At 44.8% G+C, this 14,405-nt stretch overlaps 1 protein-coding gene and 1 long non-coding RNA gene across 5 annotated transcripts in view; one reads left to right on the top strand and one right to left on the bottom strand.

The window, feature by feature from the left end:
* Nucleotides 1-410: 410 nt before the first annotated feature.
* Nucleotides 411-3,275, bottom strand: LOC138850574 (uncharacterized). Its single transcript, XR_011390515.1, has 2 exons — nt 2,914-3,275; nt 411-2,532 (listed from the first exon to the last, which is right to left on the bottom strand). It is a non-coding gene; the product is annotated as an uncharacterized LOC138850574 (long non-coding RNA).
* Nucleotides 3,276-3,665: 390 nt separating this feature from the next.
* MAGI3 (membrane associated guanylate kinase, WW and PDZ domain containing 3) overlaps nt 3,666-14,405 on the top strand; it is a 298,141-nt gene continuing 287,401 nt past the window's right edge. For 3 of the 4 annotated variants that reach the window (XM_017345962.4, XM_017345964.4, XM_089300117.1), the window contains exon 1: nt 3,666-4,598. In XM_017345962.4, the coding sequence (XP_017201451.3) occupies nt 4,283-4,598 (316 nt within the window). In that variant the 5' untranslated portion in view covers nt 3,666-4,282. The remainder of the gene's footprint in view (nt 4,599-14,405) is intronic. The other variant, XM_017345963.4, reaches the window with a different exon arrangement.

Genomic DNA, 14,405 nt, shown 5'->3' with positions numbered 1-14,405 from the left:
AGTTACTAGAAGACTCCCCAGTTTTGTTCAGATATGGTGCAGCTGTGTTGCTTCTAAGGGGCTAGGCCCCTTCTGCACAGCAAAGATGAAGCTGCATAATCATGTGTGGCAATTCATTCCCCTTGGCAAAGACTGGTTACTGAAGGACATTTGGGCAACTGTGGCTAATGAGCTGGAGGCCTTCTGCAGAAGTCCTCCTTGACCTACAGAAGAAATGAGGAAAGGAGACATTTCTTCCCTTCTTTCAGTCTTTGGACATCACTGTAAGAGGATGTGATACTTGGAGCAGTTGCATCCCTCTTGGTACTTGACTTGAAAGGTTTTCATACTGAAACATTTGAATATCTTACCTCTACAGGTTAGAGATAGTGCAAATAAATATTAGAGATCATTAAATTCAACTGGTCCCATTTTTTTTTTTAAATATTTATTTATTTATTTGTGAGCCAGAGTTACAGAAACAGAGGGGGAGAGACAGAGAGGTCTCCCATCAGCTGGTTTACTCCTCAGATGGCCACAATGGCAAGGCCAAAGCCAGGAGCCTCATCCAGGTCTCCCACGTGGGTGGCAGAGGTCCAAGCACTTGGGCCACCCTTCTCTGCTTTCCCAGGTACATTAGCAGGGAGCTGGATGGGAAGTGGTGTAGCCAAGACTCAAACTGTAGTCCCTTTGGGATGCTGGTGCCATAGGCAGGGGTTGAACCTACTATGGCACAGTGCTGACCCCCCATTTATTTTTTGGTTTACTAGTATTCCCCCATAGGAATCACAACTCTTAAGCCCACCATCAGGTTTGGGAGGCAGTGATAAACATGGGTACAGTCTTAATAATTAGGTGCTATTTTAAAGATAGAAACTTATAAGATGATCCCCTTAACTATGTAGTAATGTACAGAATAGTATTCTACCAGAATTTATTCAATGGGATAGGTAGCTTATTTTTAGACTATTTTAAAAATTGAACCTAAGATGGTGAATTCAAAACTTACAGAATTGTAAAGGTGGTTAGCAATGGCTTTAGCCTTGTCATAAATATTACAATTTAGCACAAACTACAATAATTTACTGAGTGTTTGCCATTTGCCACACCCTACTTAGTGCTTAACTCAAACAGCTGTACACAGTGTTACACCCCAGTTAGGTGATATCAGACCCGTTTTACAGATGAGGAAATCAAAGTTAGGTGAAGTTAAATGGCTTTGCTCAAGATCACAGAGCTACTAAGCTGATCAGCTGGGTTTTTCAGTTTGACACTGAAGTTCAAGCTCCTAATCACTGTGGTTTTGTGTCCAAGAATCGATATTGCTTAATCTTTGTTGAGGTGTGTGGCAGACACTGTTGGGAGCGTCTACCTAACTACTATCCCCCCTTTTCCTCTAAGACACAATCCCTATTTGTTTGGGGGTGACTCATGATTAATTTAATGAATGGTGCCAATCCTGTTTACTGAGTGACAGATCTGAGGTGAGCATGTGACCATGTTCTGGCCAATAAGGGAGATTCTCTTGGGTGGGGGGTAGCCTGGGAACGATTTTTCTCCAAAAAAGTGTCAGCAGTGCTCCCTTATCCTCCCTTTCTGCTTTGAGGATATGATGTCTGGAGCTGTGGCAGCTACACTGCAATTAAGAGGTGACAAAGCCAATGTGCTTATAATGGTGTAGAGTGCACACATAAAGAGCTTGAGTCCAAGACATGCTTGCGCTGCCCAATGAACCCTGCCACTACCAACACTTGCATTTCAAGTTAAAGACACAATCAATGACCTAATGCTTTGGGCTACTGTTTGTCAGTCTCTCCCTTGTGGCTGCAGGCATTCTAAACAGATCTGATCTAGGCCGGGAAAGAGGGTTTCTGAGTTTTAGCCAAAACAGATGATGTGGAGATTGACAGGAGTCCATCCAGGAATCCATTAGTATAGATAGTAGTTTCAAAAAATATATTCCAGCTTTATCTCAGATCTGGGTAAACTGGAGCAACTCCCAGGGTGCTGGGTACTTCCCTTTCCCCTGCAGATGCGCTGTTCCTCTTTGTGAAGCTGAGACGGACAGCATCAAAAGGCTCCCCTGGCTTCTGGCGGTGAGATACAAATTCCCAGCTTCTTCCTTGGGTGATTTCTTAGGCGGCGTGCACCTGCTGACTGGCTGGAGGGCACAGGCCCCGCTCAGGCTCTCCTCTTTGTAGCTGCCTTTCGGTAACTGTTCTTTCTCCTGCTCCCATAGATCTAGGAGTTGTAGCCCTGGGGTTCCACACTTCCCTTGTGGTTTCCCACACCCTGTCCACCTCTTTGTAAAGAGCCATCTGTTTCCTGCCAGAACATGGACTGATACAATGGTGTGAACAAAATCACTGCAGGTGTGTTGTTGAGGCTTGGTCCAGTCTACCTGAGATGTTGTGAAATTCTCTGGAGTTATTCACAGCTTAAATGAGAGCTTTCTGCTGCCATTAAAAGGAGATGGGAGAAAGCGTAAATGTGAAGTCTCAGAGCTCCGAGAAGACACTCCGCACCTGAGGGCCAGAAACCAGAGAAGGCTACCTGGAAGAAATGGCATCTGGGGTAAGAATGGATCGGATTTTGCAGAGCTGGAATGAAGGAAGGGCATTCCAAAGACAAGGGGAGGCGAGGGAGGGGAGAAAGCGCAGGAGGAATTTCTAAGAAATAAGTGTTGGAAGGGCTCTGAGGTATCCATTTGGCCAAGGTCAAACAGCGAGTAAGCAGCATGGGAAGACTGCAACTCAGTTATGCTGGCTACCAGGCTAGTTCCTAACCGCCTTCCACCTCCATCCACACCGCCCCGTCTGGCCCTCGCACTAGGCTGTAACCTCCTGGAGAGCAGGGCCTCTGTGTTCCTTCACCCCGGGAATCCCAGTGGCTGGCACAATTCCTCCCTACCACAAATTCATCATCATCTGCTACCAGATACTAAGGCGCATCCATCGTCTGGCGGGGCACCATGCAGATCTTTTACAGACATCTCACGTAATCTTCGCCAACAACTCGGACGGGTGCGTGTTAAGGATACTTTCAGCAGAGGCCGCTTCGGTTCAGAGAGGTCTTCTAATTGGCCCCAGCTCACGCAGCCATTGCAGCGCAGGATTCTATTTTACCTTCCATCCACGGGACTCTGGATCCCCCGCCTCAGTGGCCGTTCAATAACATTTGTTGAACGAACGAACGAACAAGAAGCAGCACAGATCGACTCAAGGTAAGTGACCGGCTGTGGCAGGCGCCCGGGACTCGGCGCGCCGTCTTCCAGTCTAAGCACTCCGGCTCCTCTCAGCGCCCCGCGGCGGCTCCGAGGCTCCGCCCCCCGACCCCGCCCGGCTCGCCAGCCACGCCCCCACCTCGGGGAGTTCGGGCACTCCACGAATCCGAGTTTTCCTTGGCTTCAGTCGCCGCGCGTAGGGCCTCTCCCTGCCAAGCGACCTGCAGTCCGCTCCACTTCCCTGCCCCTCCCCATCGTCCTTCCTCACTCTTCCAAACTTCTTTCCACCCTCTCTAAACTTCAGTCATCCCAATGCCCGCCCCCTCCACTCCCGTCAACCAATCACCTGCGCTCATTCTCGTCGAGGGTCCGCCCCCTGCCTGCCGGGGCCCAATCCCCGGCGCGAGAGTCGAGAGCTGGGCTCCTTCCCAAGCGCCTGGCCTGTGACGGCAGCGCGCCGGGCGCCGCGCGGCGGGAGGGGGCGGGGCTCTGGATGAGGGATGGGCGAGGGCGGGGGGAAGGGAAGAGGGAGGAGGAGGAGGTTGCGGCGGGTTTGAAAGCGGCAGTTTCCTGGCAGCCTGGGCCAGGCGTCGGTCTCCGCGCTCCGGCTCCGCAGCAGCCCGGGTCGATCCGGCGACGGCTCTACTTCTGCGCGCCCCCGACGGATTTTTTCCCGTTCCGGCTCTTCCCCCCTCGCCTCCCCGCCCCCCTGCCTCAGCCTTTCCCGCCGCTCGGGCGCAGAGCCCGGGGGCCAGCCGTCGGCAGTGACCCCGCCCGAAACCCCTTCTGGAATCGCCCGAGGACAATTCCCTTTTCCTTTCTTCAGCCGAACCCGCGGTGGCCCTCGCGGAGCCCGCTCAGCCCCAGAGAGCGCAGCCGGGAGGGACGTCTGAGGGGCGTCTCGGGGCTCGGAGGGGCCGGCGCCCGGCGGGCTGAGGTGGTGGTGGTGGGGGTGCCAGAGCGGCGAGCCCCCCCTGGCCGGGCTCCGCGGGCCGCCCGGGGCCCCCCGGCTGAGAGGGGGCGGGAGCGGCGCCCCGGCCGCCCGCGCGGGGTCTCCCCCATGGTGCAGCGGGGTTCGGGATGTCGAAGACGCTGAAGAAGAAGAAGCACTGGCTCAGCAAGGTGCAGGAGTGTGCGGTGTCCTGGGCCGGGCCCCCGGGCGACTTGGGCGCCGAGATCCGGGGCGGCGCGGAGCGCGGCGAGTTCCCCTACCTGGGGCGGCTCCGCGAGGAGCCCGGCGGGGGCACCTGCTGCGTGGTGTCAGGCAAGGCGCCCAGCCCGGGGGATGTGCTGCTGGAGGTGAACGGGACGCCCGTCAGCGGGCTCACCAACCGGGACACCCTGGCTGTCATCCGCCACTTCCGCGAGCCCATCCGTCTCAAGACCGTGAAGCCAGGTACGCCTATTCTGCCTTGCTGTGGTGGTGGTGGTGGTGGGTGGAGACTGAGGGGGTGGTCAGGGAGGTCCGAGGTGGGCGTCCTGGGGCGCTGGCATCTCCCGCCGCTTAGGGTCCCCGGGCTATCTCAGACCTCCTGGGTGTGCCTGACTCCCTTGGAGGGGGGTGGAGGGGGTGGAGAGAAAGGGTGCTGATTCCCATTTTGCCGATTGGAAAACTGAGTTCTGGATTGGCATGGCTGCTGTGTCACAGAATTGCGACCAGAGGCTGGGTTTCCTAAATCTGTAGCTCCGTCGCCCACCGCAGACAGTTTTCTGCTGGGAGGAGGCCTTGTGGAAAAGGTTCTCAGGACTGTAGCATTTTCTTGGGCATGGTCTTAACGCATCTTCTAACAAGGAGTAAGGTTTTTACTATGGAGGCACTTGGTGCCAGGGTCACCACCTGGTGCAGCTGGGAGGGCTTAGCTGCTTCGGGGTGTTTTGCACGCCAGCAGACATCTAACAGCCTAACTCAGGCCAGGTGGTTCAGGTGTGTGGGAGCCGAGGAGGGTACCGGAGGTGAAATGTGACCGAGCCGTGTGTTGTTGAACGTGAGTCTGGGTTTTGAAGGAAGAGCGAGGTGCCTGGCTGAGTAAAAGGATTTTCTGGAGCTTTTGATTTTAACAGAATTCTGTTGAAGTGGTAGGTGGAAAGAGCACCCGTTGCCCTGGTGTGTTTCATGCTAGTAAAATCTGGTGCAAAGCACATTACGTTTATGGCATACTTGCCAGTTTCAAAGCATTGATCAGATTGCGTACAGTGGTTCAGTGAGAGCTGGTAGTAGGTAGTAGTCCTGATGAATTTGTTGTCCACTGTTATCGTCGGGTGTGTTAGAACGGTAGGATGTTCTGCCTTCTGAGGTGTTTGTAGGAGAGGGAATTAGGATTACAACGTGATTAGAAGTCAAGCTGTCTTCTTCCTGAATGTGCACTGCTGAAATGATGCATCACAATATGATGGGCTGCTTAATTGTGATCTGGGCTAGATGTCAGTCCATCTCTTCACTACAAAATGCTAGAAAATTCTGGAGAAAAATTTGTCTCCCTCAGTTTTTTTTTTTTTTTTCCTTTCCCAGCAGCTCACTTTGGAAACATTTCTGATAGTTCTTATTCTTAATGGGAACTGATGGTTTGTGGTGCACCGTATACATAAGGATGAGTGTAGTGTGGTTATATGGATGCACACACTCACATGGTTCTTTAATCTTAAATGAAGATTTTCTTCATATTCCATCATCATCATTTTAAGTTTAAGGATTTATGTGATGTTTTCATTGGTAATTTTAAAAGCTCTGGCAGGCTTTAAAACTTTATGTAGTTTTGAGAATTGCAAAATTCTTTCTTTCCCCTAACTTTTAGGACCATATGTGAAGATGGATAAAGGAAACGCTTTTAGGGTTTTAGTTCAGACACTCAGGCACTGTCAACAATACTACATAGACAGCCTTTGCTACTCTAGGTGCCTTGTAGTTCAAATCCCATGAGTCAGTGGATAATGGGAATATCTGCATCATTGCTTTGTGTTTTGTTTTGATTAGTTGGAGTATAAATTAGAGTATAACTGTTACCTTTAAAAAAGTCTTACTGTTGCTAGGTTGATGAAACTGGTATATTCCAAATTATTGTGTTTCTTTTGGAAAATCAGAGAAATGGCTTTTTAATGAATATTAATCTGGTCTACATGTTATACATTTACTCACTCTGCATATCAAATTTAAGAAAATAATTCAAGGTTTAGAGTGTGTTTGGTGATGTTAATGAACTGTGTTGAATAAACATCCTTTGCCTCACAATGTTGTTGACATTTTTATTGTAAGAATGTTTTGCCCTCTTGGCATGTGAAGATATTGTCTGTTTTAAATATGTAGTCGAAATAAGGAGAAAAACATTGATTAATGGTAGCAGTATATTTCATAATAGTGTAAATTCTAAATACTTTGCTTATTTATAAAGATATACTTTGTATCAGTAATTTCTAATGTGTACTGTTATGTCTGTGTTACATGAGATTAATAATCTTGTTTCTAAGTAAATTGAGATTTAGAAATTTTAATGCTTTTAAAAATAGTATTTCTAGTTTCTTAGTTTCATATTAAATGAATTTGATAAGTGCTCTACTGAAAAGCAGTATTTTGTATAAAGTAGCATAATTTTTGCCAGTTAAACGTAAGACTTTAAGTATTAGAAGAACTTGAGATTATTTGTAGAAATTTGGGTTTGATTAAAAATAGCATAAATATCTCCATAAGGGTCAAAGACTCTTACTGTTGTGGGTCATTTAGAAGAGGATGAAAATACAGAGCAAGGGGAAAAAGAAATTTGCCCTTCCATTTTTCCTTTTACCCAAACTTTGTGAAATGGATGTTTCAGTTTAATAAGGTATTGTAAAGTATACGTAGCACTCTTTCTGTTGTCTTGACTCTATAAAACTATGGTCATAACCTGTCATTTAGAAGCTAGCAACTATAAGAATAAGATGTAAGCATTTCTTTAATATTAATGGGGACTGATCACATACTGGGCTCTGACAGTCCGTGTGGTGGGCTGAGCTGGAGTCTAGGACATGGCTGCTGCAGGGCTGCTTTCTCCTTGCTTCCTCCTTTTCATCTAGTGGATGCTAAGAGAGCCCAGCCACAGCCAGTACCACTAACTGGATCACTTAATAAGATGTTTTCTGGCAGTGACTGTCCACAGCTTTGATTTGGGCATTTATTTTTCTTTTTTTTTTTAATAATCTTTAGCAGATAATGGAAAGTAGCTCTTTAAAATACAGCCCCTGAGGCTTTTCTGAGACAATTAGGGAATTCCTTATTTTTCATATTAAAGTCATATTTAGCAGCTGGTACTTTTACTGCTTCTTGGTTCCACCATTGTTGAGCTCAGTTAGTTACTTATTCCTTAATTATGGCCCTGACATTTATTTTTTTTTTGCAGTGAAAAGTTGTTGTTTGAATTTGAACTTTGTATTTTCCTAGCAGTAAAGGAAGTTGAACTTTGGATCTCTGGTGAAATTGTTTCATGATATAATCATACTATGGCCAGGGATGATTTCTTTGATTCACTTCAGAATATATTCTTAAATAATTTCTGGTTTGATTAATGGTGCAAGTAGTTGCTTTAGTTCTAAAATTCCCCAAACTATGAGTGTGCAAAATTTTATGGAATTTATAAACAAGTACTTCTTCATGTACCTTTAACATATATTTAAACAGTTATAAATTATGTGAATTTTATTCCAGAGATTAAATACTGATACAGTCAAACATGAAATCATTGTCTGCTGCTTTATTAGGCACACATTGCCTTCAACTAGCCTGAGTCTCTTGCTATAGCTATAGATGAAAATTGGGGGAACAGTGTTACAGTTTATTTTTAAAAAACTAGTTTGAAACATCTTGTGTAATGTTAATTAAATATGGATAAAAGTCTTCACCTTTGAGTCTTTGGGACACCCAATTTATTTACAAGGGAATTTTGCTAAAATGTGCTAATTCCTAGAAATCATTCCACCATGGTGAAGAAATATTACTGAGTACTTCTAAATAAGGAATATTTATATTGTGTAAATAATAAGTAACTCAGTGCCTTTCTTCTAGCTCTTGGGTCTTTTTGTTAATGGGCTTTTGTGTTGGGGGAGGGCTTAGTGGATAATTTGGTACTTCAGTGAGTTTTGCTTAGGTGGTTGTAGAATTTGAAGAAGAGAATACTAAAAGAAAGTAGAGCTAATTGCTAGCCTCCTAGGTTTACAATACAATAAATTCCTCAATACCTTATTTTAAACAGTAGAAACTGGAGACTGGGTGAGGCAACCCCTTTGTTGTATGAAATAGTACATTTTGATAAACCTAAATTTGAAAATGCCCTGTGTTTTCAAATTTTGGTAGCGATTCCTTTTCATTCTATAGGCCATAATAATAAAATTATTCAGGTTCTAGATTCTGTTCATTGATGCCTTTGATTCACATGAGTAATGAGCTTATACCATCATGGCAGAACTTGGTGATTTGTTGATTCTTATTACATCTTCGACATCTTTGTACTTAGTTTTTTTTCTGCTCATCATTTTGTCTCCAAATATCTCAGTTATATTAGTATATGATTTTTCCTAGTTGCTTTTTTGATCCTGCTCTCACTCTCAGATGTCTTATAATTCAAACTGTAAATTTTTTCCTAGGTTGAGATATTTTAAAAATTATTTAATTTCTTGCTGTCTTAGTAGTACAGACACTTAATGTTTCTCCCTTTAAATTTTCAGGCCATTCTTTATAATACTCAGTTTATTGCTAAAACTAATTTTCATAGAACATAACTTTTTTGGGGCAATATGAATTATTTTTCCCCCTGAGATCCTGGGAAGTACTTTCTAAAACCTCTTGTTATGAGAAACAAATTTCAGTAATTTTTTTGTTACTCTCTAAGTTAGTAAGTTTATAATAAAATAATTTCTTGAATATGTTCAAGTATCTGAGTTATGAAGTAAATGCCTAACTTTCTCAGGATAATTTCATAGAGAGTCTTTACTGTGTGACCCCTAAGTGCTTTATATATTTTCTGGGCGTTTAGCATTTGGGGAGTGTGTCATAGGAAAACTTCATTTATTGAACTACTTTATCGGCTGATTTTAAGCTCTACCAATTTCAAAGCCAACTTTTTTTTTTTTTTTTTTTTTTGACAGGCAGAGTGGACAGTGAGAGAGAGAGACAGAGAAAAAGGTCTTCCTTTGCCATTGGTTCACCCTCCAATGGCTGGCGCGCTGCGGCCAGCGCACCGCACTGATCCGAAGGCAGGAGCCAGGTACTTATCCTGGTCTCCCATGGGGTGCAGGGCCCAAGCACTTGGGCCATCCTCCACTGCACTCCCTGGCCACAGCAGAGAGCTGGCGTGGAAGAGGGGCAACCGGGACAGAATCCGGCACCCCGACCGGGACTAGAACCTGGGGTGCTGGCACCGCAAGGCAGAGGATTAGCCTAGTGAGCTGCGGTGCCGGCCTTCAAAGTCAATTTTTGATTCTTTGTGATTTAACAAAGGATAAATACATTGATATTGAAAACTAGAAGGCTGTGACACCTTTAATTATTTTTGCTTCTCTTCTGAAATCTTGAGAAGTAATTTCCTTGAAATACTACATTGTGGTAGAGGATGTATGTACTGAATTTTAATCTATTGCTGAGGGTGAGAGTTTCAGTAGCTTGGAGGCTGGTGTTGACAGACTTGTTTGTGGAGAAGTAGAGGTGAATCCATTCATTGCTCTTCTCCTTGAAGAGTAACTGTTCTGAATGTTTTCCAAAGAAAGGTGCTTATTTTAACTTGTAAAGAGAAATAATAAGCTCTGTTAGTGGCATGCATCAATTCCTTTCAGAAATTCTTAGTGCACTCCCATGTGTAGCACTGAGCCAGCACTGGCAATGTAAAAATGAGTCAGACATGCTCTCTGTTTTCAAGAGGGTGACAACTTAGTGGGAGCTTAATGACTCCTTGGTAAGGAATACTTGTGGTAAGGATTTCACTTTTATCCCAATATTTGAACTCCTTAGGTAAGTTTGAGTGTGAATTTGGGTGAGAACTAGACTCGTTAATTGGCTGTGTAGTGTGTTCTAAAGTGTGGTTGTGGAGTTGTATCTTCGAAAGGGCTTGGGTTCCCAAGTCACCACAAAAAGAAACAACAGGCCGGCGCCGCGGCTCACTAGGCTAATCCTCCACCTAGCGGCGCCGGCACAACCGGGTTCTAGTCCCGGTCGGGACGCCGGATTCTGTCCCGATTGCCCCTCTTCCAGGCCAGCTCTCTGCTGTGGCCAGGGAGTGCAGTGGAGGATGGCCCAGGTGCTTGGGCCCTGCACCCCATGGGAGACCAGGAAAAGCACCTGGCTCCTGGCTCCTGCCATCGGATCAGCGCGGTGCGCCGGCCGCAGCGGTGCGGCGGCCATTGGAGGGTGAACCAACGGCAAAGGAAGACCTTTCTCTCTGTCTGTCTCTCTCACTGTCCACTCTACCTGTCAAAAAAAAAAAAAAAAAAAAAAAAAGAAAAGGAAATAAAATATAATCAGCACTGTCTGTTGAAAAAGCCCTTAAATTGCCCATAAAATACTTTACTGTCCCATTTTTTTTGGATAAGTCCTCTAGGCCACTTATTCACACATGATAGAACCAATTGTATTTTATTTGAGCACCAAATGAAGTAATTTGCTTACATTAAAGAGATGTTTTCTCCACCAAAATGTGTCTTATAATTCTAAGAAATTCTCTTCATCTGGCTGAGCACAGAGCATTTGTGAAAATTAAGCATGTCCGTGAGGTAGAAGAAAGGTTTCATTCTTTTCTGTCTTGATAGGGCCTTGCCACCCACCCTTATTTTATGACTTGTATGGTGAGGGAGGAAATTGTGAATTCTGAACTTATTCTGGCTTTGAAAGATGGACAAGTTGTACTTGAATGGCATTAAAATCTTTTCAGTAGTAGATAGGAAGCAGAGGAAGAGAAAAGCACAGGCCATAGGATGGTACCCTTGTGTCTCCATTCCTTCTTCTTTTTTTTTTTTTTTTCCCAAAGATTTATTTATTTATTTGAAAGTCAGAGTTACACAGAGAGGAGAGGCAGAGAGAGAGAGAGAGAGAGAGGTCTTCCATCCGATGGTTCACTCCCCAATTGGCCACAATGGCCGGAGCTGCACCGATCCGAAGCCAGGAGCCAGGAACTTCCTCTGGGTCTCCCACGTTGGTGCAGGGACCCAAGGACTTGGGCCATCTTTTTAATTTATTTGACAGGTAGAGTTATAGACAGTGAGAGAGAGAGAGAGACAGAGAGAAAGGTCTTCCTTTCGTTGGTTCACTCCCCAAATTGCCGCTATGGCCGGCGATGCGCCAATCCAAAGCCAGGAGCCAGGTGCTTCTTCCTGGTCTCCCATGCAGGTGCAGGTGCCTAAGAACTTGGGCCATCCTCCACTGCCCTTCAGGGCCACAGCAGAGAGCTGGGCTGGAAGAGGAGCAACCGGAACAAGAACCCGGCGCCCATATGGGATGCCGTTGCCGCTGGCAGAGGATTAGCCAAGTGAGCCACGGCGCTGGCCCTTGGGCCATCTTCTACTGCTTTCCCAGGCCATAGCAGAGATCTGGATCAGAAGTGGAGCAGCTGGGTCTCAAACTGGCACCCATATGGGATGCCGGCGCTTCAGGCTAGGGCGTTAACCCACTGCACTACAGCCTCGGCCCCCTACATTCTCTCTTACACATACACTATCCCCAACTCTAGAAATTTTATCTTGATGCAGCCACTCTGTTGTATGGCAATGATTCCAAGGAGTAATTCCCCCCACCATTTCCATCATCCCAACATGGCAAGCCAAACATGGACTACCTCGTGATGACAATAATTTGGCTTGTGACTTTTCTAAATACCTGGGAAAGGAGAGACTGTGCTCATAGGTGTTTTATTAACACATACTAAAGATAAATATTGGTTTAGAGACTCAATAAGAAATATAATGAGTTAAACTTTTCTGCCACAATTTACTGGAAGTTTTTAAAAATATGAGTGGGAATTAGAAAGAAATTTTCTTCAAATTTATTAATAGGGCCTATGTTATTTAGTGGCTTTATTTATTGTCATGGGTATGAGTATGAACAGTGGTCTACTTAAAACTTTCTGGCATCTTTGCCTCTTTGCCTTTGCTTTGTTTTTGCAGAGATTTGAAAACATTTTTCTTACTTCAGGAAAGTTTGTGAGAAGCTGTACTGTATCTTATTGTCCTGATTAGGAATTACATGTGACAACAAATGGGATTTCATTAACATGATGACATTTAATAGAAATAATTTTATGAAATAAAAATACCCTACAATGAAGAAAAAAGGCAAGTATTTATTAATAAATACCTTATTTACTGATTAGAATCAAATTGAATTAAACTAAATTTGCTTTGTATTTTCCTCCATTAAAATAAAATATCTACTTTAATGGAATAGTCCTGAAGATATATTACTCTATGGGTATAGTTATCTAGTTTGTCATTGATATCTTGTGATATACAGCTTAGATCTCACCAGAGGAGGAAAAAGTCCTAATTCAATTTCTGGTTTCTCTGTTTATAAGAATTTTGTAGTTGAGGCCAGTGTTGTGGCACAGCAAGTTAAGGCATGGCCTGCAGCACTGGCATCCCATATGGGCGCTGGTTGAAGTCCCAGCTGCTTTACTTCTGATCCAGCTCCCTGCTAATGTGCCTGGGAAGCAGTAGAAGATGGCCAAATTTTTGGGCCCTTGCACCCACATGGGAGACCCAGAAGAAGCTCCCCACTCCTGGCTTCAGCCTGGTCCAGCTCCAGTTGTTGTGGGCATTTGGGGAGTGAACCAGCAGATGGAAGATCTCTCTCTGTCTCTCCTTCTCTCTGTAAATCTTCCTTTCAAATAAATAATAAATCTTAAAAATAAAAGAGTTCTGTAGCAAGACACAAGGTTTAGTGAGGTTAATTTAGTCCAAGAAGAATTTTATCAACTTACATACATGAAAATCCAGGCATAGCTCAGTAACAGCTAAATTAATGTTATCAAGTGATGATCATCTGAATTGTTACTTGTCTGTCTTGTCTTTATGATAGCTCTTTCCTCAGAAAAGAGCAGGACAGGTAATAGAACCCCCAAGTCATAGGGGGTCCTCTAAGCTTCTCATCTTTTTTTTTTTTTTTTTTTCTTGAGTCCAATAATAAGTCTCATGCAGGAATTTGGATAGGGTCCTCTGCCTATCTATTGGACCAGTTACTGTGAATAGAGGGCAATGATTGGTCAGGTCTGGGTTACATGTCCATTCTTGCAGCTAGGAATAGGTAGCACAATGTGATTATTAACTGTAGAGGGCATTTCCTCAAAGGCTGGGATGCTAAGGAGACAACACTACAGAAAATGATATGTTTTAAATTGTAAAATCTGTCCTGCTTTGAAGCCAGCAGTAATACACATTCATCACAAAACTATCATTGACTGTTGACCAAAACTGAGGCACAGATTTTACTCAAAGACTATACTTGGTGTTTTTTAACCCCAAAAGTGCTTTTTATCTGAAAGCAATTTCTTTCAAAAATTGAGGTGTTGGGGGCTGGTGCTGAGGTTTAACAGATTAAAGCCATGGCCCACAGCCCCAGCATCCAATATGGATGCCTGTTCAAGTCCTGGCTGCTCCACTTCTCATCCAGCTCCCTGCTAATACACCTAGGAAAGAAATGGAAGATGGGTGAAGTCATATACCCATGTGGGAGACTGGCAAGACGCTCCTATCTCCTGGTTTCTGCCTGGCTCAGTCTGGTTGTTGGGGCCATTTGGTGAATGAACAGCGGATGGAAGATTCTGTCTCTAACTCTGCCTTTCAAATAAATAAATAAATCCTTAAAAAAAAGAGATGTTGATAACTCATACAATCTGAATGTACTGCTTATAATTTTAAATTTTTTAAAAGATTTGTTTATTTGTGAGGCAGAGTTAGAGAGAGAAAGAAAAAAGTCTTCCATCCGCTGGTTCACTTCCCAAATGGCCGCAACTGCTAGAGCTGAGCCGATCCAAAGCCAGGAGCCAGGAGCTTTTTTTTCTGGGTCTTGCATGTGGGTGCAGGGGCTCAAGCACTTGGGCCATCTTCACTGCTTTCCCAGGCCATTTGCAGGGAGTGGAATTGGAAGTGGAGAAGCGAGGACTCGAACTGGTGCCCATATGGGATGCTGGTGCTGCAGCTAGAGGCTTAACCTTCTGTGCCACAGTGCTGGCCCCTTTCTTTCATTTTTTAAAATATCAAA

This window comes from Oryctolagus cuniculus, chromosome 7, assembly GCF_051225735.1.
Source record: "Oryctolagus cuniculus isolate XC-2025 breed Fujian yellow rabbit chromosome 7, ASM5122573v1, whole genome shotgun sequence".
In the NCBI taxonomy this organism is placed as follows: domain Eukaryota; kingdom Metazoa; phylum Chordata; class Mammalia; order Lagomorpha; family Leporidae; genus Oryctolagus; species Oryctolagus cuniculus.
Note: the sequence above shows the minus strand (reverse complement) of the source record. Positions and strands in the feature narration are given on the sequence as shown.